This window comes from Lissotriton helveticus, chromosome 1_1 (genome assembly GCF_964261635.1).
Source record: "Lissotriton helveticus chromosome 1_1, aLisHel1.1, whole genome shotgun sequence".
NCBI lineage: Eukaryota > Metazoa > Chordata > Amphibia > Caudata > Salamandridae > Lissotriton > Lissotriton helveticus.
Genome location: NC_136057.1, coordinates 28,034,797 through 28,057,952, shown reverse-complemented (window position 1 = coordinate 28,057,952; position 23,156 = coordinate 28,034,797). Strand labels below are relative to the sequence as shown.

Below are 23,156 nucleotides of genomic sequence, written 5' to 3'. Positions count from 1 at the left end.
AGGGTGTATTATAAGTAAATGTGAGAGACCGGTGTGAGAGATGGTTGAAAGTTAATTGATTGAAAGTATTTGATTTGATGCGATAGGCTTTCTCTTTCCATCTTTCTTCTTCTTCTGCTTTTTGCTTTAGAAAATATTTAAATAACTGTGGGAAGACTCTTCCCCTCTCCCCCCTTTTCTAAAGAAAAGACAGAATTAAATTTGCCATTATATAAGAAATGAATTTACATTGACATGATGTCATTTTATAACTTCAAATATCTTTAAAGGAATTGTGTTTTAAAGGATATTGTTGTTTAAATTAGATAACATGGAAATGGAGATAGAACAGAGATAATCCTGGACAGTGTGATAATGATCTCTGACAAATTGGTTTAGTATGCATTTTGAATATTTGTGTTTGCTCTTTACTAAATCAAAAACTCTGGCCAATTCTGATCGACATTGGCCCTTTCTTCAATTATCATCATCCTTAATATTCTCATCATAATTATTATTCTTACTACTAAAAATATATTTTTGATAGAAGTTGCCACCACCTTTTTCTGACGCTTCGCCAGCCATATAAAACCGAACGTATTATTATCTAATCAATGGTACCAAAGGTAATGCCCTGTAAAGATTAAAAGGTGAAGTTAGTCAGGATGGAATTCTAAACTTTGGCCAACAGAAGAGTTCTCCAAAGTCTAGCTTATCCCCATTTGGATACATGTAGTTATCTTAAAAATATGGCATGGATCTGGTCCTCCAGGACTGACCTCAGGATAAGGGGCGGAGCTCTCTAAATGGAGGTTGGACTTCGTCCAGTCCTCACCGAACCAATGAAGCACCAAGTCTAGGATACAGGCACTGGCACCCTGGCCAAGGTGTGCTGAATTCACATGATAAGTTGTGGGTGGAGGGGGAGGATGTATTCTGTCCTTACCTGTGGAATCTTGAAACATCCACTCGTCACCATCCACCTCCGTAGAGTTCGGGGCTGCTCCTGGCCGGCCCGTGGGGGCCCGGTGTCCACGCTTGCGGCTGAGTGAAGCCCGCGTCCGGTAGAGCGAGGAGTCCAGGATCTCAGCCTCCTGGGAAATGAAGAGCAGGATCAGTGAATTGTGGAAAGAGACAAGTGAACCCAAGATGCAGAGGCTCAACCCCATCTTTTGTTGAGAGCAGGGGACTGGGTTCTAAGCACTGTACTAGGGCGGTCAGGGCTGGCGTCAAGGCGCAAGCTCTGGAGTGACGCGCAGTCTAGAGGGGACTGCTGAGTCCCATGGGCTCTAGGACTGCTCTGGGAGAGGTAGGGGATAAATGTTAGTCATCTAATCGCGAGAGCTCAGAGGCGGATTCTGGTGGTGAGACGCAAGATCCGCGGTGTTGTTGTGACAGTTCTGAGGAGGACAGGAAGTGAGAACTCCAGAGGTGAGATGGCATCTAGAGGTGAGGGTTCAAAAGTGGGATCTAGTGCGAGATCCTCAGAGGTGGGATATAGTGCGAGGGCTCAGAGGTGGGATCTAGCGAGGGCTCAGAGGTGGGATCTAGTGTGAGAGATCAGAGGTGGGATTTAGTGTGAGAGATCAGAGGTGGGATCTAGTGTGAGAGATCAGAGGTGGGATCTAGTGCGAGAGATCAGAGTTGGGATCTATTGCAAGGGCTCAGAGGTGGATCTAGTGCAAGAGCTAAGAGGTGGGATCTAGTGCAAGAGCTAAGAGGTGGGATCTAGTGCAAGAGCTAAGAGGTGGGATCTAGTGCGGGCTCAGAGGTGGGATCTAGTGAGGGCTCAGAGGTGGGACGCACAGCAAGGGCTCAGAGGTGGGACGCACAGCAAGGGCTCAGAGGTGGATCTAGTGAGGGCTCAGAGGTGGGATCTAGTGTGAGGGCTCAGAGGTGGGATCTAGTGTGAGGGCTCAGAGGTGGGATCTAGTGAGGGCTCAGAGGTGGGACGCACAGCAAGGGCTCAGAGGTGGATCTAGTGAGGGCTCAGAGGTGGATCTAGTGAGGGCTCAGAGGTGGGATCTAGTGTGAGGGCTCAGAGGTGGGATCTGGCGCGAGGGCTCAGAGGTGGGATCTGGCGCGAGGGCTCAGAGGTGGGATCTGGCACGAGGGCTCTGAGGTGGGATCTAGAGCGAGGGCTCAGAGGTGGGATCTAGTGCGAGGGCTCAGGGGTGGGATCTAGTGCAAGAGCTAAGAGGTGGGATCTAGTGCGAGGGCTCAGAGGTGGGATCTAGTGCGGGCTCAGAGGTGGGATCTAGTGAGGGCTCAGAGGTGGGATCTAGTGCAAGAGCTAAGAGGTGGGATCTAGTGCGAGGGCTCAGAGGTGGGATCTAGTGCAAGAGCTAAGAGGTGGGATCTAGTGCGGGCTCAGAGGTGGGATCTAGTGAGGGCTCAGAGGTGGGACGCACAGCAAGGGCTCAGAGGTGGATCTAGAGCGAGGGCTCAGAGGTGGATCTAGTGAGGGCTCAGAGGTGGGATCTAGTGTGAGGGCTCAGAGGTGGGATCTAGTGCGAGGGCTCAGAGGTGGGATCTGGCGCGAGGGCTCTGAGGTGGGATCTGGCGCGAGGGCTCTGAGGTGGGATCTGGCGCGAGGGCTCTGAGGTGGGATCTAGAGCGAGGGCTCAGAGGTGGGATCTAGAGCGAGGGCTCAGAGGTGGGATCTAGTGCGAGGGCTCAGAGGTGGGATCTAGTGCGAGGGCTCAGAGGTGGGACGCACAGCAATGGCTCAGAGGTGGATCTAGAGCGAGGGCTCAGAGGTGGATCTAGTGCAAGAGCTAAGAGGTGGGATCTAGTGCGGGCTCAGAGGTGGGATCTAGTGAGGGCTCAGAGGTGGGACGCACAGCAAGGGCTCAGAGGTGGATCTAGTGAGGGCTCAGAGGTGGATCTAGTGAGGGCTCAGAGGTGGATCTAGTGAGGGCTCAGAGGTGGATCTAGTGAGGGCTCAGAGGTGGGATCTAGTGTGAGGGCTCAGAGGTGGGATCTAGTGCGAGGGCTCTGAGGTGGGATCTAGAGCGAGGGCTCTGAGGTGGGATCTAGAGCGAGGGCTCAGAGGTGGGATCTAGTGCGAGGGCTCAGGGGTGGGATCTAGTGCAAGAGCTAAGAGGTGGGATCTAGTGTGAGCTCAGAGGTGGGATCTAGAGCGAGGGCTCAGAGGTGGGATCTGGCGCGAGGGCTCTGAGGTGGGATCTAGAGCGAGGGCTCTGAGGTGGGATCTGGCGCGAGGGCTCAGAGGTGGGATCCAGTGCGAGGGCTCAGGGGTGGGATCTAGTGCAAGAGCTAAGAGGTGGGATCTAGTGCGGGCTCAGAGGTGGGATCTAGTGCGGGCTCAGAGGTGGGATCTAGTGCAAGAGCTAAGAGGTGGGATCTAGTGCAAGAGCTAAGAGGTGGGATCTAGTGCGAGGGCTCTGAGGTGGGATCTAGTGCAAGAGCTAAGAGGTGGGATCTAGTGCGGGCTCAGAGGTGGGATCTAGTGAGGGCTCAGAGGTGGGACGCACAGCAAGGGCTCAGAGGTGGATCTAGAGCGAGGGCTCAGAGGTGGATCTAGTGAGGGCTCAGAGGTGGATCTAGTGAGGGCTCAGAGGTGGATCTAGTGAGGGCTCAGAGGTGGATCTAGTGAGGGCTCAGAGGTGGGATCTAGTGTGAGGGCTCAGAGGTGGGATCTAGTGCGAGGGCTCAGAGGTGGGATCTGGCGCGAGGGCTCTGAGGTGGGATCTAGAGCGAGGGCTCAGAGGTGGGATCTAGTGCGAGGGCTCAGGGGTGGGATCTAGTGCAAGAGCTAAGAGGTGGGATCTAGTGTGAGAGCTCAGAGGTGGGATCTAGAGCGAGGGCTCAGAGGTGGGATCTGGCGCGAGGGCTCTGAGGTGGGATCTAGAGCGAGGGCTCTGAGGTGGGATCTGGCGCGAGGGCTCAGAGGTGGGATCTAGTGCGAGGGCTCAGGGGTGGGATCTAGTGCAAGAGCTAAGAGGTGGGATCTAGTGCGGGCTCAGAGGTGGGATCTAGTGCGGGCTCAGAGGTGGGATCTAGTGCAAGAGCTAAGAGGTGGGATCTAGTGCGAGGGCTCTGAGGTGGGATCTAGTGCAAGAGCTAAGGTGGGATCTAGTGCAAGAGCTAAGGTGGGATCTAGTGCGGGCTCAGAGGTTGGATCCAGTGTGAGGGCTCAGAGGTGGGATCTAGTGCGAGGGCTCAGAGGTGGGATCTAGTGCAAGAGCTAAGGTGGGATCTAGTGCGGGCTCAGAGGTGGGATCTAGTGAGGGCTCAGAGGTGGGACGCACAGCAAGGGCTCAGAGGTGGGACGCACAGCAATGGCTCAGAGGTGGATCTAGTGAGGGCTCAGAGGTGGATCTAGTGAGGGCTCAGAGGTGGGATCTAGTGCGAGGGCTCAGAGGTGGGATCTGGCGCGAGGGCTCTGAGGTGGGATCTAGAGCGAGGGCTCAGAGGTGGGATCTAGTGCGAGGGCTCAGGGGTGGGATCTAGTGCAAGAGCTAAGAGGTGGGATCTAGTGTGAGAGCTCAGAGGTGGGATCTAGAGCGAGGGCTCAGAGGTGGGATCTAGAGCGAGGGCTCTGAGGTGGGATCTAGAGCGAGGGCTCTGAGGTGGGATCTAGAGCGAGGGCTCAGAGGTGGGATCTGGCGCGAGGGCTCAGAGGTGGGATCTGGCGCGAGGGCTCTGAGGTGGGATCTAGAGCGAGGGCTCAGAGGTGGGATCTAGTGCGAGGGCTCAGGGGTGGGATCTAGTGCAAGAGCTCAGAGGTGGGATCTAGAGCGAGGGCTCAGAGGTTGGATCCAGTGTGAGGGCTCAGATGTGAGATCTAGTGCGAGGGCTCAGAGGTGGAATCTAGTGCGAGGGCTCAGAGGTGGAATCTAGTGCGAGGGCTCAGAGGTGGAATCTAGTGCGAGGGCTCAGAGGTGGGATCTGGTGCGAGGGCTCAGAGGTGGGATCCAGTGTGAGGGCTCAGATGTGAGATCTAGTGCGAGAGCTCAGAGGTGGGATCTAGAGCGAGGGCTCAGAGGTTGGATCCAGTGTGAGGGCTCAGAGGTGGGATCCAGTGTGAGGGCTCAGATGTGAGATCTAGTGCGAGGGCTCTGAGGTGGGATCTAGAGCGAGGGCTCTGAGGTGGGATCTAGAGCGAGGGCTCTGAGGTGGGATCTAGAGCGAGGGCTCTGAGGTGGGATCTAGAGCGAGGGCTCTGAGGTGGGATCTAGAGCGAGGGCTCTGAGGTGGGATCCAGTGTGAGGGCTCAGAGGTGGGATCCAGTGTGAGGGCTCAGATGTGAGATCTAGTGCGAGGGCTCAGAGGTGGGATCTAGAGCGAGGGCTCTGAGGTGGGATCTAGAGCGAGGGCTCTGAGGTGGGATCTAGAGCGAGGGCTCTGAGGTGGGATCTAGAGCGAGGGCTCTGAGGTGGGATCTAGTGCGAGGGCTCAGAGGTGGAATCTAGTGCGAGGGCTCAGAGGTGGAATCTAGTGCGAGGGCTCAGAGGTGGGACCTAGTGCGAGAGCTCAGAGGTCGGATCTAGTGCGAGGGCTCAGAGGTGGGATCTAGTGTGAGGGCTTAGAGGTGGAATCTAGTACCGGAGCTCAGAGGCAGAGTCTAAAGAGGACAGTCTAATGTTGAGAGCGCAGAGCTGAAGTGGGAGTAGAGTGGTGGGAGCTTTGATGTGGGATCAAGTAGTGACAGCTCATAGAAGGGGTCCCAGTGTTGAGAGCGCAGAGGATGGGTCTAATGATGGAAGCGCATTGAAGGGGCCTACTGTTGAGAATGGGGAGGTGAGGTGGGGGTCTAATGTAGGGAGCTCAGATGGGGGTCCTAGTGGTGAAAGGTCAGAGGTGGGGTAGTAAAGGTTCAAATGGTTGATAGGGTTCCTGTACTAACACAGTAAGTAACAGCGGTAACACCCAAGGATGGAGAGTCATCAAGAGGGAGCTTGAATGTTCTGTATATCCTGGACAGATCTAAAACAATCCCTCTAGGCCCGACTATCCCAGCCCAGCCCTGACTGCTCCCTGCACTCGCCTGTATCTCTAATGGTTTATTTCACAAGCCATGCAGCATATTTTTGGGCAAAATGTTGATCCTGTTAAAAATAGTTTGTCTCTGCTTTGGTCTCTGAGTATGCCAATGTACAGTATACAAAACAATCACAGGTTGAGTACACGTGCAGAAAATAAGACATTAAGACTAACCCCCAGATTCATCATGCTCCTCTTTTGCGAGTCCTTAATAGCGATTAAGGAATCGCTATTAAAGACTCGCAAAATGGGATGCATGTAGAAATCGCAAAATATATAGCGATTTCTACAGCTTCCTTATTTGCGATTCGCTAATTGCGAATCGCAAATAAGGAATGACTCCCCATTCATTCCTATGGGCCAAAGGCCCATAGGAATGAATGGGGAGTCATTCCTTATTTGCGTCCTTAGTTGCGACAAGCAATTAGCGATTCGCAAATAAGGAAGCGATTTCAAGGGTGCCAAGGTGTTCAAAGGACACCCTGTTGCACCCCTGAAATGGTGATTTACACTGGTGTTGCGCACACACATGTCCAAAGGACATCTGTGTGTGTAAAATGCAACTTAGAAAAATGCACTAAAGTGCATTTTTCTAAGTTTTCGCTATTTACCACGAAGTCAGACTTTGCGGTAAATAGCGGCCCAAAATTGCGAATTCGCAATTCTAAAATGGTTCATGAATTGCATTTAAGGAATCTCAAATAGAGATTCCTTAAATGCAATTCCTTGCAATTTAGCGATTTTAAAATTAGCGATGTTTGCATTTGGGATGATGAATCCCAAATGCAAAAAAAGCGCTCGCAAAGGGCCAGATTCGCAGAATCTGGCCCTTTGCGAGCCGATTTTTGCTTCATGAATCTGGCTGTAAGTGCCCTGTAAATTGCTCCACTGAATACCTGCCGGATTGTAGCATCCTCACTCAGGCAGGTAATAACCCTTTCTGGGGCGGGGAGAATTCCAGCTGTAATCCTTTCAAATGAGCTCTAGAGGAGGTGTCTCCATGTGCATGTAGTATTTCAGTATTTCCCCTCTGTGATGCCATTAGTCAGGGCCTGGATGAAGAGTCCTGAGCTATGTGTTGCACCCTTGACTATTGACTGCTGGGTGAGCCTTCCAGCGGCATTGCATGTCTAGGTCATGCGGGGTAAGCCGGCCTCTCCTCGCCTCTTACTCCCTTTCTTCTCCCTCCGACTGTGGCACGGCCAATGTTCGGTAAGTCGGAGGCGAAGCGCAGTACCCAGTGGTATTCACTCAATTGGCAGAGTTGGGAAGAAGGCCCAGAACCACCTGCGGCCACAGGAATGGGTATTTTTAGAGCTAGCAACCTGGACTCTGCTATGTTGAGCCCTTATGCATCATAGCAGGCATGTGATCCAAGTTCCTACTCTAGAGGTCCAACCAGAGAGTATATAGGATGCCTTTTTGAGGAAGCTGCAGAGAAGTATACAATAAGGTGTAATCCACAGGCCAAGCTCTTTGCAGCCTTTCCTACAACTCCCTAGCATATGCAGATCATTATCCCAATAGTTTATCCCTATGAGACAACAAACCACGCCTTCGTTTCAACAAACACTTAATTAAAAGTAAATATTTATTTCATAAAATCCGAGTTTACTTTGTCGTTGTGGATTTTAACATGAATGTAATTCCCTCCAAGACATTTGGAAAAATTAAGTATTAAAGGTCTGGCGTTTTTTACAGAGCAGCATTTAGTAGTCAGATATGTAGGGTACCAATATATATATATTTTTTTTTTAAATCTTTTTATTATTTTGCATCAAATGGGTACTTCAAACAAATTATACAACAAGATATAAACAAAAATGACAAAAAGTTACAAAAAGTAGTTTTATGATATAATTAATCCCCATATTCTGTCCACTTTCCGTTTAGCCTGTAGACCCCTAGTATTTGCCAGAGCGTATTCCATATTATGTATCTCTTTAACAAGACTCCACCACTCAGTGACCTTTGGTGAATTTTGTTGAACCCAATCTCTAGCAATAGTCAGTCTGGCACAAGTGATTAAAATATTCAGTAAATCACATACATTATTTTCCCCTGACGTTCCTATAAATACATCTTTTAGTGAGAGCATAATAGGAATACCGAGTTTAGTGGAAATAACTTTAGTTACTCCATTCCAGATTTCAACAAGATTTGGGCACGAAAAAAGCATATGAATAATATCAGCTCCTTTCAAATCACATTTGGGACATTTTGTACGATCACTGAAGTTATTATTCGATGCCCATTTGAGAATCCGATCCGGTGTGTAATATAAATGACATATGGTTTTGAATAATTGTAGTTTAAGATTTGAGGATTGAACAGCAAGATTGAGGCTATTTAAAGAGGAAATGATAAAGTCTGGTGTTATTTCCATTGTAAGCTTATTAGTCCATTTTTCAGCCAATTTATGTATGTCATTAGTATTATATCCAGAGAATATTTTGTACCCTATACTAGTATAGGGTACCAATATTTAATCTCAATGCATTCAGATAATCCCTATCTAGTCCTTAGGATTTCGGCCAAGGGCCGCATCCCTGCAGTTTTGCCTGGTCATAATTCTCAGCTGGAATCATGGTGGTCCAAGGTAACACAGAACCTATCAAGTGTGGAACCTACAGACTAAACTCTCCAACATCCTAAACTGAGCTCAGTTTCATAAAAATAATCCACCCCATGTGTGAGTTTTGCTACTAACCTCCAGGAAGGAGAAATCCACCTCGTTAGCCGGAGCATCTTCCATGTCTTCCGGAGTCTCGCATGCCTCTTCTGCCAACATTCCTCCATCCACCATGCCACCCTCCTCGTGCTGGACTTGGGTCTTCTCCAAGTCTAGCCGTGGTTGGCTTGGGCTCCCACCTGCAGAAGAATCTTGCTCGTCATCTTCCAACGCTTGAGTGGCACCATCCCTTGGCCAGCCCTCGCTCTCCTGCGAATGGCTGCTGTGAAGCGAGGCAGGCCTCTCCGCTGGGGTGGGTCGCCAGGATGCTTCCCTTCCCAACATTTCCTCAAGAAAGGTACCGGAGGACATCTCAGGCTGATGGGCTTCATGGGAACTGTGGGGAAAAAAGATGTTAATAGACAACTTAAATCTTTGGCTACACAGCAAACCTTTGACCTGGAGAACATTTTATGAACCTGCACAGGGTGATCAGAGATGCCTTATTTCTTAACTTCAAGTGGGGTATGTCCTCTTTTTGCCTGTTACTTTGGACAACTGCGCGAAACTCCTGGGTACCCAATTAGACGTGTGCATACACCTCCTTAGGATCCTCTTCGACATATGCATAGCTCCTGATGCTTCTCCTGCACGTGTGCATAGCCCATGGCTAGAGGCACACATGTATTCCAAGGTGATCCAGGTACATGCAGCTATTTACTGGAGATGCAAATGGAAACATGCATACTACCTATGTATATATTGTGTCACGTGTTTACCTACTGGGCATACATTTGTGTATGTGCGCATCTCTAGCGAATGCATACACACGTACATTTCTTGCAGATATTCCGGAGAAATGCTAGATCTCTCTTGGGGATGGTCCTTGGCATGAGTGTGTCTACCAGGGATGCCCCTTGCCATACCCAAGTATCAGTGGCTGCTTCTAGGCAAGCCCATATTTCACTTAAATGTCCCCAAGACACTGATATTCACAAATCTCAGGGATGCTGATAAACCTTTCTCGCTCTCTTCATGATGATACCATAGAAGTCCGTATATCACAGGGGTGACACTAGATATATACACATTATCTGAGGATGGTGCTAGACATGGAACTGGGTCTGACACCCATTCACTGACACTCCTTTGTCTCTGTAAGGACATGGGCCTTCTTTGTCCATTTCTAGTCTTAATTTACCATTTGAGATACATGAGAGTCAGGAGGGATCAGACAATTCTAAGTAAGAAACTGAGAATCACACTAAACAAACGAGTGTTATGGAAAGGGTGCAGGAGAGACAGGTTGAGGTGAGAGAGAGAGACAGTTTGAGGTGAGAGAAGGATACAGTAAGAGAGAGGAAGACAAGAGCAGGGAAGGACAAATGCAGGAGGAAGAGAGGGGGGAAAAGTAGACAAGGAAGGGGAATTTAAGGAAGAGGAAGAAGTGGGTTGGTGCCTCCCATCTCCATGGGCGCTCGCAGGCCAGATATTCTTTCAGAGTCCCAATACCTCCTACGAATTGACAAGCGACGCCTCACTCCAACACGTCACAGAGGATTGGGCATGCATTAGCCATATGCATCTCGGATATGGCTAATGCATGTCCAATCTTTGAAGCTATTCCCTAGTATGACAATGAAGACAGATAGTTACACAGGGTGAATACCATCTCGCAAGTGGGAAGATGAAATAAAGAGAGGTCCCACACTCCGTTGTCATTCAGGCACTAGGTTTTCGGAAGGCCAGATTAGGATTCAGAAATAGCCTGGCGACTTTAGCCTAACTCCTGCAACATATAGACGGAATTGAGGATATTTCTCACACCCCTGCCCGAACAACAAGCATTTAGCTCCTAAGGCAATTTATCCGATTCATACACTGCCTCTGAACATGCAGCTGTCTCTTATATCACCGGTCGCGTACAGCCCTTCGGCAGACGGATGCTTTATCACGACAGTACACCACTCTGGTGCTGATGTTAGTCATCAGACTGATACAAGGGTACAAGGAGGCACAATCCAGGGATGCTCATGAGAAGTGGCCGAAGCCGTTCCTGTGAGTATATCGCGCTGCGGATAACAAGTATTACATCTACGCAACAGTGGTAACCCGGAGCCACCTTAAAGTATTGGACACCTCATAAATGTCGAGACTGGGCATCCTTCGGATTCACAGAAAGCATCAGGTCTTGCAACGACAGCAGAGACAACATGGAACCAACCAACATCATCATTGTAAACCTGGAGCAATGAGACAGCACCACCAGCTTTTGATAATACCTACACAAGAATGTCAACCCTCAAACTGGCTGTTGATTATGTGAGGAGACCCATCAGAAGATCAAGATGACCGAAAAGATCTGCACTTTTTTATTCTGCCCCAAAAATTCAACACCCACGTCAATAAAAGAGGAAAACGTCCTACAAAATAGCATACATTTTCCAAAGCTAGAGCGAGAATAGTTTCTATTGACGCACCAGTAACAGAAGGTATACTGGAAACAGAATAACCATCACACAACCAACTAGGCAGTCACACAGCAGAGGCCAAGAAGATTGTTACGAATGCAAAGCAAGAAATCATAGTGCGCAACTGTGCCTGATTCACAGACAAAATCTCTGACTGCCAGAAATGAGCCTAAGTAAGAAGGGTGCTCTAAACATACGCCTAGTCATATGCAGGAACATAGATACAGTCAAGGAAAAAGAGAACCCACAATTCTCCCTCCAATCCAAAATCCAACATGGTGGAGCTATGAAGATCCTAAACAACTTAAATTGTTAAGGCAACTCATGGGAATGGACAAATGATCTGTTGTGATTGAAACTCAAGAGCAGTCATACAAGGAAATGCACCAAAAATAATAGATCCTGAGGTCTCATCATAAGACCTGTAAGACAGCAGACTACTAGAAACCTGTCCTCTTCACATTATTGAGGGGAAATCCACCTTGGAGGAGACGGATGACCAACAAAAATCTGAGCTCATTAATGGCCTGAGAGAACCACATATCAAATTATGTAAAGAGGGAGAGTATGTAATGGGCTCCGACTACGATAAGGACCCAATTATACCGAATGTAAATATGTCGCAAGGCAAGATTAATAACGTATACGCTTATAACGATAAATCAACATTGTTTTCTTTCCGTATGGCTCAGATGCACTGTCACAAAGGCTATTTGGAAAATAAATGGTGTTAGACAAAAAAGTGGGCATTACCAACTGTGCCGGTCTGGAAAGTAAATGAGGAAGTGCGGTTTTGCACGGACAATCAGATACCAATCAACTTACGGTCTTTAAAAAAAAGAATTTGAGAAGAGAAACAGTATCCCTTTAAAAATAATGGTCCACAAAACATTTCATGATTAACTCTGGGATTCGCTTCAGTATAATGCACTTATCACTGAGTGGCTATGTGGCAAAGTGTAATGGTCATGGATCTGGGGGACACTGCACCCTTGTTAACAAACAGATTGCCAGGGTCACAGAGGAAGAGCAAAGAGATAGGAAATAAGAAAGCCCACAACACTGTTATAAAAGCAAACTCTAAAAGATGCTATGGTATATAGATTTTTATAGCGTGCTAATCACCCCTGAGGGTATCCAGGCACTTGCTGATGGGTAGGTGGCGGCTTGCCTTCAGATCATCAAAGGGCCAGGTCTTCAGCTTCTTGCGAAACTCGAGGAGCGGCCTGGAGGACCTGATGCGGTGGGGCGGGTCCTTCCAAGCCTTGGGGTGATGTGTGAGAAGGCGTGACCTCCCGCACTGTTCATGCGGGGGAGGAGACCGGCTGAGCAGAGGTGCCTTGGTGGTTGGTGGAAGTGGATACTTGTGTTGAGGTAAGCGGGGCCAATGCTGTGTACAGCCTTGTAGGTGTAAGTGAGGAGATTGAAGTGAGTGCATTTTGTGCATGGGGAGCCAGTGGATTTCCTTGGGGAGTGGTTTGGGTGCGTCGGGGGAGGTTGCAGAATATTGCTGTGGCATTCTGGATAGTTTGGAGTCTGTTCAGGAGCTGTTTGTTGATTGCAATGTAGAGTGCATTGCCATAGTCCAGTCTGCTTGTTATGAGGGCTTGTGTGACCGTTCCTCTCATGATTCCAGTAGCCATTTAAAGACTTTATGCAGAATCTTCAGCAGGAGCAAGCAGGTGGAGGTAACTGTGTTGACTTGTGCTTCATGGCCAATTTTTCCTCCAGGATGATTCCCAGGTTTCTGGCATGGGCGGGATGGGATGGGCCAGAGGTCCACCTTCTACCAGGTGGAGTCCCACAGGCAGGTTTTGCTACAGAAGATAAACATAAACAACCACCGGGCACCCCCTCTGTCCCTCTGCTAAGAGCTTTGTATTGGCTCCCCATTAATAAGAGAGCAATTTTCAAACTCCTCTGCCTGGCGCATAAACCTCTGGCAGGTAAGGGACCCAAATACCTACCGGACGAATTGACACCTTATCGTCCCGATAGATACCTCAGATCAAGGAATCAGCTCCTTCTCTGCCCTCAACGCATATGCACATCTAAATACGATGGACGGGCCTTTACACATCTGGCCCCGGACCACTTGAACAAGCTCCCCTTTGTCATCAGGGCTTGTACAGATTTTCTGGTTTCAAAAAAGAGTTTAAAACCTGGCTTTTTTAAAGGTCTGCTTCTAACTGTTCTGTTACCTCAGCGCCGAGATGCCCCTTCGGGGAAGAGTCGTGCACTATATCAAATACTCAGTGACATAACATAACAAGATCACCACTTCCATTTTGTAGTGTGGAGCTTGAGGCAGCTGGAGCTCACCCACGTGGCTACTGTGGTCATGCAGGTGTTGAAGTTGGTCTTGGTCACAGGAGTCTTGTCTGAAAGAGAGATTATGAGTTGGGTGTTGTTTGCTGTGTGAGATCTGATGATGTCGGCCAGTGGTATCATGTAGATGTTGAACAGGATTGGGCTAAGGGATGAGCCTTCGGGTACTCTAAAGGTGAGATTTCTGTCTTCCGACATGTTGGTTGTCGTGCTGCTTTTCTGTGTTCTTCCTGTGCAGAAGGAGGAGATCCAGTTGAGCGTGGAGTCTTGCATTGAAGACTCGTGGAGTCTTTTGATCATGGTCGAGTGGGAGACCGTGTCGAAAGTAACTGAAAGGCCAAGCAAGATAAGAGCCACTGTTTCTCCTCGGTTGAGGAGCATTCTGATGTCGTCGGTGGCTGTGACGAGTGCAGTTTCTGAATATTCTTAAGAGCTGAGCATTTGTGGATCTAAGATTTGCTCTCCTCTGAATACACATCAGCGATAAAAGCAGCAGTATAAAAAACACAGCACTAGAATACTCAAAAGAGGCAGCAAAATTACTACCAACATGTCTTGCAGAGGTTCCTCCGAGTCCTCATCCTCCATCCATCAGATCTTGAAAAGCAGTGACTTAAAACGGATAATAGACTGGACTGAGCCGCAAATGGGGGGGGGGGGGAGGGGGGTGCCACCTTTTTAAACGCAGATTCACCTATCTGTTACGGTTTTAGAGCGAAACAAATTCTCATCACTCAGCGGTAAGGAGCACGTGTGTGCACCACTGAAGCATGCCTGCACATCTGACTGGCTAGAGCACATGTATGGAGTTCACAAGCGCTGTGCAAGAAGAGACCCCAATGCGTAACAGAAGGGAAGAAGCTAGTTGTAGAAACACGGCAAAGAGTTTATCTTCAATGGGTAGTTAGTAAAGCCGTCTTGTAAAACCCTCTTCACAAGCAGTGCCGGCTTAAGCACTGGTGGAGTCTGGTGCCGCAATCTTTTATTGCCACCCCCTCATGACCTCCTTCTCCATGGATTCCCTCACTGCCACCCTCCAACAGTGCCCCTCATCTCACCATAGCCCTCTCTCACATGCATGTCATTGGTTTTATAGTGCTACTTATAGTGGTGTAGGGTGTCAGAGCCCTTCACACACACACACACACACACACACAGAGACAATAAATGATGCATGTCTAAATCAGCGGGTAGGAAATGTTACATAAGCCATAGCAGATTACAAGGTGTAGGAATCAAGCGTCATCTATAAGAGTAGGCAGTACTTTTTAAGAGTGTTTGGTCTGGAGAAGCACATAAGTGGGATTTAAAGGGTATGTGTTCGCAAAAGGGTTTTTATCTTCAGGGTAGTAGCTGGGCGCTAGGCTAAAAGTGGACGCAAATTGTAAGGAACAAAAGTAGGGGTGTGGTGCAACTGGGTGAGGGGAAAAGCCCTATAACCCCTCAGTTGTGTGATGGAGAAAAAAAGATACCCTATGCACACAACAAACCAAAATAAGAAGAATGTGTCAGTGTCGACACATGTACGTCATAGAACAAAGCTAACAGAAACAACACAGGGATTTCCTGTATGGTGTGTCAAAAGTTGAGTCTTTTTTAATTTTCTCAAAACCAGCCAGCAGACACGTGTTTCGTCGCATATGGAATAGTATTTCCGCGACTCCTCAGGGCTGTAGTAGAACAGTACACAAATGGGAAGTCGCTCCGTCGGGGGAACACGGCGACCCACGGGAAGACCCAAACTAACTGCTGCTCACAAGTGGCATCCACACGAGGAGTTATCCGCTCCTAGATTGCTGCATAATCTTCCCTGCGGGGATTATTGCTATGAGAAGACGACAATCGCGTCCACATGTCTATGAATTTCGATCCTCTTATCGCCTAGTCAAACCTCTAAAGTGAAAGGAGCAATCTATGATTTCTAGATGCTCACAACAAGGTGTACCTTTATCTGCATATAATTACCTTGGAAACCATCAACAGAGTCATGGGCCCTGCCGGGTCGTAATTATCACCGGCGGAGCGACTTTCCATTTGTGTACTGTTCTACTATAGCCCTGAGGAGTCGCGGAAACACTATTCCATATGCGACGAAACACGTGTCGGCTGGCTGGTTTTGAGAAAATTAAAAAAGACTCAACTTTTGACACACCATACAGGAAACCCCTGTGTTGTGTCTGATAGCTTTGTTCTATGACGTATATGTGTCGACACTGACACAATCTTATTTTGTTTTGTTGTGTGCATACGGTATCTTTTTGTTCGGATTTAAAGTGTACCACAGTAGAATCGGCTGACTGACTAATAAGAATGTATTTCTACCCAAACTAACCCTTCTTAGAAGCATTAGGATAATGGAAGATGAGGCAAAAACATGCTTCTAACCTATGCCATGCAGTTTGCATGCATCTCTTTGATGAAGGTTAATAGGCCACTATTCTATTTTATGCTTGTAACTTATAACCAGGGCTCCCATTTTTATGTTATTTATTTTGTCGACATTTCCGTCTGTATTTATCCATATCTATTTTTGTCAACTTTATCTGTATTTATATATATTTATTATGGGATTTGTGTAATAATAAAGCTGAAACTGGTACATTTCCAAATTTATTTAACTAATAAAGGGGCAGTCATGCTTGAATGGCTGCCAGGTTTCAGAGATATGAACACCCCCAGAAGATAAATCAATGCATTTACATAAAAATATGCACATTTCAGTATCAGCCTTGTTCATATCTACTGCTGTTTATGCCTCTTTACTACAATTTTTTTTTTTTAACTCCCTTACCTATCAATCCACACAGTTGTCCTGGCAGTCATGGCAATGTGTATTTAGAATCACTCAAAAAGTACCCAATATCCGTATTTATCCACATTTAAAAATAAATACAGACTAGAAAATAAATGGTTGTCTGTATTTATCTGTAAAAACAGGGAGCCTTACTTATGAACTACTAGTAACAAATGGATCTTTGGATCTTGGTGGCAAGATGTGTGGCGCCGCAGCTAGGGCGACTGACTCCGGAATCTGGGGGTTACGGTTCGATCCCCGGCACCGGCAGCAGATTAGCCCAGCACCATGTGACTCTGGGCAATAGCTCGCTTAATCTTCCCGACGGCCCCCAGCGCCTAGAGACCCTTACGGGTGATTGTGCGCTTTACAAATGTGGATTATTGTTATATTGGCGAAAGCAATACCTTACTGAGCTATCCATATAAAATGCAGTTCTGTGATCTCCATGGTACACATTCTTTGCAGAAGGCACACTAACTCTACTCCGATCTCTCTCCAACACGAGCAATACTCGCTAGAGGTATCTTTACATTTTTTTATTGTTGCCTGAAAACTGCTGGACACACAAGGTATTCTGCTGTAGGTGGTTGTAAACTCACAAGTCATTCCTAAACATAATCTCCCCCCTCCTTCCCCCCAGGACATCGTCCAGGTGCGGCATCACTGGTTGCACCATCCTAAAGCCGGACCTGTTCACAGGTACAAGGTTCTTCATCACAAAAGCATTCTCACAGCGAAAAGGTATGTCCAACAGAGACTGCTTTGAAGGTGAAAGTGCTGACACACATAAACTTCTTCACATACACAAAGTGCTGACTGCTTTTCTGCTTGCCCACCTGGATTTAAACCTTTGCATTTTACGTTATTCGCTTGTTTGCTCTCATTGATACAATAGATTTTCCAATTTAATTTCTGCACTCTTCTCCAACCGGCAACATGTCTACTCATGGCACTTAGTAGAGGAGAGTTTGCTAGTACTACCCACTAACCCTTCCTGTGAGGGATACCAAGACTCTCTATTGACCAATGAGTGACCAATAGCTCAACTCAACCCAGGGGGGAGAGACATCTGTGACAATAGTAAGGTCACTCATAAAGTTCCTCACTGGGGGAAGGGGAATGTGTCAACTTTTCTCCTGGTACACATGACTTCCTCTGAGATAAATGACTACCAGACAGATGTTCCTTCAGCTGAACAACTGCATGAGGGAAAGGTTCTCCTCATAGCTGAGCAGGACGATGGATGAAGTGGATAAAGTGATGGAAGAAGTGATGGACGGAGCGGGAGAGATGAAAGATGTACTGGGTAAACTGGTGGAGGTGATAAGATGATGAGGGGATATCTTGAGATAATTGATGAAATAGCTAATACGATGATACGATAAATTACTTGACATCCTAGCTAGGTTTCTGAAGTACAATACCTCTACATATATACAAGGTGATAAATGGGTCGATAGACTAATGGAAGATGCACGTATCAACGTAGATAACAGATGAAACTTATGGAGAAAAGACAGGTGGATAGACAAATGGGGATCACAAATGAATTGACGGGTGAGTCGATCAGTAAAGTGAAAGGACACCAATGAACAAACTTAATATTATTCTGAAGCAGAACTTCTTACCTCTCCTCCAGGGTCTTGGAGTCCCAGGCGCTCTTTGCATCTCCATGGTCTGAACTTTCCCCATCGGGTGTGTAGGATCGGTGAACCTCAACATCACAGATGTCGGCCATTCTCCCCACACTCTCCAGAGGTCTCTCCATCTCCCCATCACCCATCTCCCTCTCCAACCCTCGCGACTCCCAATCTATCCTGGGTTCTCGGATCTCGAACGCATCCCTGCTCCCAGTACCCCCATCACCCATCTCTCGGCTGTCAAGGCCTCGCTCCAATCTTCCCATATCTGAGCCTCTCTCAGTCTCTGGGAAGTCCTCCTCTCCCATATGCGTGCCTCTCTCCATCCCTCTGAAAACACCATCGCCATGCTGTTCCATCAGAGTAATAGTGTAAGCATCGCCCGAGGCCCTGTGCCTAGCATCGGACTCTCTGCTTCGGTCGTTGAAGGTGTGGTCCATGGACCAGTCCATTCTGTGGGATTCAGCCTCTTCACTCTTATCCGTTAACCCAACACTGTGCTTTATAGACCAATCCCCACTGCTCCTCCCATCTGTTTCCTCTTTGATGGGACTTTTGGACAAGACATGGCTGCTTTGCGGTTCGGCGGTCTCTCTGGAGTCTTCCAAGCTGGGCTTTACTGAAAGATCTCTGCTGTTGATTGCAAGCTCTGCGTCCTGCTCACTCTCGCCCACGGAGGGATGCGCAGACCAGTCTATATCCCCCGACCCAGAGTCGACACCCTGGTCGGTGCCCTCCACACTGCGTCTAATGTACCACTCTCTACTGCTGACTCTAGGTTCTTCGCCTTGGTCACTCTCTTCGATGTTGTGCTTCATTGCCCATTCAAATCCGATCATTCCTTGCTCTTCGCCTTGGTTTCCCTCTTCCATGCTCTGCTTTACTGACCAATCTCTACCGATGACTCCGGGATCTTGCTCTTCCACCGTGTGCCTTGATTCCCAGTCTCTGGTGCCAGTTTCTGGCTCTTCACTCTGGTCTCCCTCTCCCAGGCTGTGCTTTACGGCCCAGTCTCTACCGGATAATCCAGACTGTTCACTCGGGCTCATCTCTTCGATGTTGTGCTTCGTCGACCAGTCCGTGTTCAGGAGTTCGGACTCCCTCCTCCACTCGGACTGCCCAATCCCATGCTTCATGGACCACTCGGTGTCTCCTATATCCAACTCCTGGCTCTTGTTTGTTCCTCCGAAACCATATTGGTCTTCCCACACACCCTTGCCGAGGCTTAGCTGCTCCACTCCGCCCGTGCCAAACTCACTCTGCAGATCTTTCTGGGACCAGCCAAGCAGGCCATGCTAGAGGGAGAAAGGAGATTAACAGGGTCAGCGAGTCTTAAGACAGACCAGGACAGTCAGAGCCGCGAAACATGCCCTTCCCAAGGTACTATTTCTTTGCTCTCCATCTTTTATTTTTTTTATTTTTTATTTTTAGCACATAATGAAAAGTTGAACACAAACAATACATATATACCATCATAATCTATACATAGAGCTATACAGAAAGGCATAAAATGAAAGCTAAGAAAGAAGTAAATTAAAAAGTATACAAGAAAATTCGTACAATAGGATAAAGAGAAGATAAAGTCCCTGCAAAGAAGATTTTAAATGAAGTTGCCCCAAATTTTCTCAAATTTAAGCAAAGATCTGGTACCCCTTATTCGAGCTAACCCAGCTTCCATGTTGTGGATTTCATTAACCAGAAACCACCACTGCATAATCTGTGGTGGCTGTGGCGAGATCCAAGCCCGAGCTATAATGAGTTTAGCACAGGATAACAAAATAGTAATTAAAGCTTTTTGGGGTAAGGTAGTACTGTGTATATCTAAAAGTACAGCAGAAGCTGACAGTTCTGGTGCTCTCCATCTTAAGTCTAAAACCTAAATGACATGAGATTGGGGTTCGCAGGTGTGACATACATAAAACGTGCTCTTGCACACCGCCCTGAGTTTGTATGTGGGTTAGCTCCCACATTAGGTTAGCCCAGTTATACACTCTAGGATTCCTGCATTGTCTCTCTCTCTCTCTCTCTCTCGCTTCTACTGACACCCTCTCCGTATTCATTATTCCCTCAGATATGTTCTTTAGACAATTGCTAGAGTCAATCAGGTACCATTCATCGACTGCTACACCCTCCGCTATGCTGCTGCTAGCTCCAATCATGTGCTTGCCACTGGCTTCGAGGCATTCGCAAGATGATACGCTCCACTGTAGGCTACGAAGTCCTCCTTTGATCATGACCTGGAAGTCCACTTCCTTTACCATTTTTCTTATCAAGTGCACCTAGTGCCACCCTACTCCTTGTTGCAGCTCACCCAACCTCCCTAAGCCTGTAGATGATTGTGCTAGTACAGATATCAATCAACTTAACTGCTCACAACCACCTGCTTTTAACAACCTCCTCACAGATGAGGGTTACTTACCAGCCTTCGAGTGCCTCTAGCAGTGAAATACACCAGGCGAAGGACTTATGTACATACTACTTTTATGGAGTCTTCACTGACAGATAAGTAACCCTCGGTATGCGCCACTTCCCATACACGCATAACTTATGTGCTAAAGGCCAGATTGCAAGTGCCGTAGGATATAATGGACTTGTAATACGGCGGACAGGATATCCGTCACATTTGTGATGTAGTAACCTGGTCTGCCAATCTCCAAATCACGCCCCAAGTCCAGACGTATAGTCTTACCAAGACCCACTCATGAGCCCTCAAATGTTACTGCACATTTACTTCAAGCTGCTCCTCCTCAATGCACTCATGTAGAGCCAACACGCCAAACAAGATTGAGCCACGCCACGCCAAACAAGCTTGAGCCACACCACGCCAAACAAGCTTGAGCCACACCACGCCAAACAAGCTTGAGCCACGCCACGCCAAACAAGCTTGAGCCACGCCACACCAAACAAGCTCGAGCCACGCCAAACAAGCTTGAGCCACGCCACGCCAAACAAGCTTGAGCCACGCCACGCCAAACAAGCTTGAGCCACACCACGCCAAACAAGCTTGAGCCACACCACGCCAAACAAGCTTGAGCCACACCACGACAAACAAGCTTGAGCCACGCCATGCCACGCCAAACAAGCTTGAACCACTCCATGCCAAATAAGCTTGAGCCACGCCACGCCACGCCAAACAAGCTTGAGCCACACCACGCCAAACAAGCTTGAGCCACGCCGCGCCATGCCACGCTAAACAAGCTTGAGCCACACCAGGCCAAACAAGCTCTCCACTGTGATGGATAAGTAGACCCTGAACACGTTTCATCCACAGCTATCTTTTAGTGCTAAGAACATATTTGCAATGTGAGTGTCAGCAAACATATCATACCTAAAAACTGTGACATAACAGGCCCCAACAATGCTGTGATGCATTGTTGTGCATACGGGCCTTCAACAAAGCGACTGGGGTGTTCTTGCACCTTAAAGAACACAGCCATATATTTCCAGCCTTGAAATCATTCCATTTTCTCCTTGAAGAGTAAGGAATACACTTAAAGTCTAAATGCATTTTAGGCACCTTCTGAGCAGTGGACCTCAAAATCCGGTATAACATTAGCAATATAGTGTGCCTGTATCCTGATGAGAACCCATAGGTGGCCAAGAAGAAACATCTGCTTTGGAGGAGCCTTCGGATGCTGAAGCTGTGCTCGGCTGGTGGTCTTCGGCCTCAGAAGTGATGGAATCCTTACTCATTCCAGGGAATCATACAGAATTTACCTGGCATGCTGCTAGTTGGTGTCTCAGGATATTTTAGGGATGAATGCTTCAAACTGTTCGCAATAACTAATGTGTTACACAACAACAAAGGCAAGCTAAGGAGGCTTCTATAGGACAAGATGCTGGGATGGGGATGAAAATTGATTTCACAGACAAAAAAATATGAAGCTATAGAGGAGGAGACTTTTTTAGAGCATGCAAACATCTGACAACCACAGCCATGCAGGAAAGGCGGAGTGAGCTGCCTACCTTCTTGGGTACACTCGCTCTTACGGCTAGAATGGTATGGTGATGTGGGGCTTAGGGATTTGGCCTGCGGTCCAGCATACAACACTATTGATAAGGTATACGGTTCCGATACGGGTCCTGGATGTATATCAAATACCAGGATCCAACTAGGTCGATGGAAGGATTAGCTCATCGGCCCACGAGCACCCACCCATAGAGAATGGAAAGCTTCATCACCGTGCCGTGCTCCTCGTTGGGACGGCGATGCAATGCCTAATGAATCCCAGTAGGAAGCACTTTGCCGGAGATCTTTTTTCGGTGCCAACTGGGTCACACATATGCAGCTCTGGGGCCTCCTGTGTTTAAAGACACTTGCAAAAACCTAGGAAGATTGCTGAGAAGTGAATCCAGAGTCCAGGCTAAAGTTACAAACAGATCAGAGAATGCACTGGAAATAATGTTCCTTGCACTCTCCCTAAGCAATTATTGTTTGGTAGATAGTCTAAAGAATTTTTGTTAAGGAATTGTTCAACATGTTTCATGCCTTTTATGTCCCCCAGATATGCGGCAATTCATCAGGACCTAACACCAGCTCCCTAATGTTCTCTTCTGGTGAATTTCCTACACTAATCGCAAAACAAATGAACCCCCACCTCTGTAATAAACAACAATAGTGTCCCCAAGACTTATATCCCCTATATAAGAAGTCCAAATGCAAGCCACCTGATAGACAGAAAAACAGACATGACAAACAAAAAATATACAAAAGGCAGTATTTTGCTGAAATAAATATACATTGACCACGCTTTAATTGTGCAAGTTGGAATCACAATCATTACTCAAATGCGTGCACCACGTTCTTGCAAAAGGCATAATCAGACATCGTGGACGGCCACTCTGGTGTAAAGGGACGCATTAGTGCTAGTAAACCCAGTTCTAAAGATTCTTACCCTATTTTCTTAAAAGCAGGGCTCTTTAGGGGACGTGGCGAATGGACTGTTCCTAGGTCATCTATAATCAGAGAAGTAGATGGAAACATCATTAATTGAGAACCCACGTCCTACGTTATTAGTGAGCGGTCATACCGATAGTGGGGTTCTCACATCCCAGAGGAAGAGTCCAGGTTATTGGGCCTACCCATCAAGTCGCTGGAGGTAGAAAACGTTGGAAATTTCCTTCCTTAAATCTACGGTTTATGAGGTCAAAGGGGAGTAGTGTGCAGGAATGAATTACATGAAATCAATAACCCGCAAGCTAACCTTTCTGAGGCCAGGGGCGGCCTTAGGCATGTGCAAGCTGTGCACCTGCACAGGGCC

At 47.6% G+C, this 23,156-nt stretch overlaps 1 protein-coding gene across 3 annotated transcripts in view; it reads right to left on the bottom strand.

Annotated features, from left to right (window-relative positions):
- TNKS1BP1 (tankyrase 1 binding protein 1) overlaps nt 1-23,156 on the bottom strand; it is a 332,768-nt gene that overhangs the window by 50,456 nt on the left and 259,156 nt on the right. For 2 of the 3 annotated variants that reach the window (XR_013607004.1, XM_078674811.1), the window contains exons 6-8: nt 17,884-19,190; nt 8,699-9,056; nt 926-1,073 (exon numbers count right to left, since the gene is read on the bottom strand). Coding sequence is in view for 1 of the 3 variants with exons in the window: in XM_078674811.1 (XP_078530937.1) it covers nt 926-1,073; nt 8,699-9,056; nt 17,884-19,190 (1,813 nt within the window). In the remaining 2 variants the exon portion in view is untranslated. Of the gene's footprint in view, nt 1-925; nt 1,074-8,698; nt 9,057-15,767; nt 16,440-16,648; nt 19,191-23,156 lie in introns of those variants that run through there. The other variant, XR_013607011.1, reaches the window with a different exon arrangement.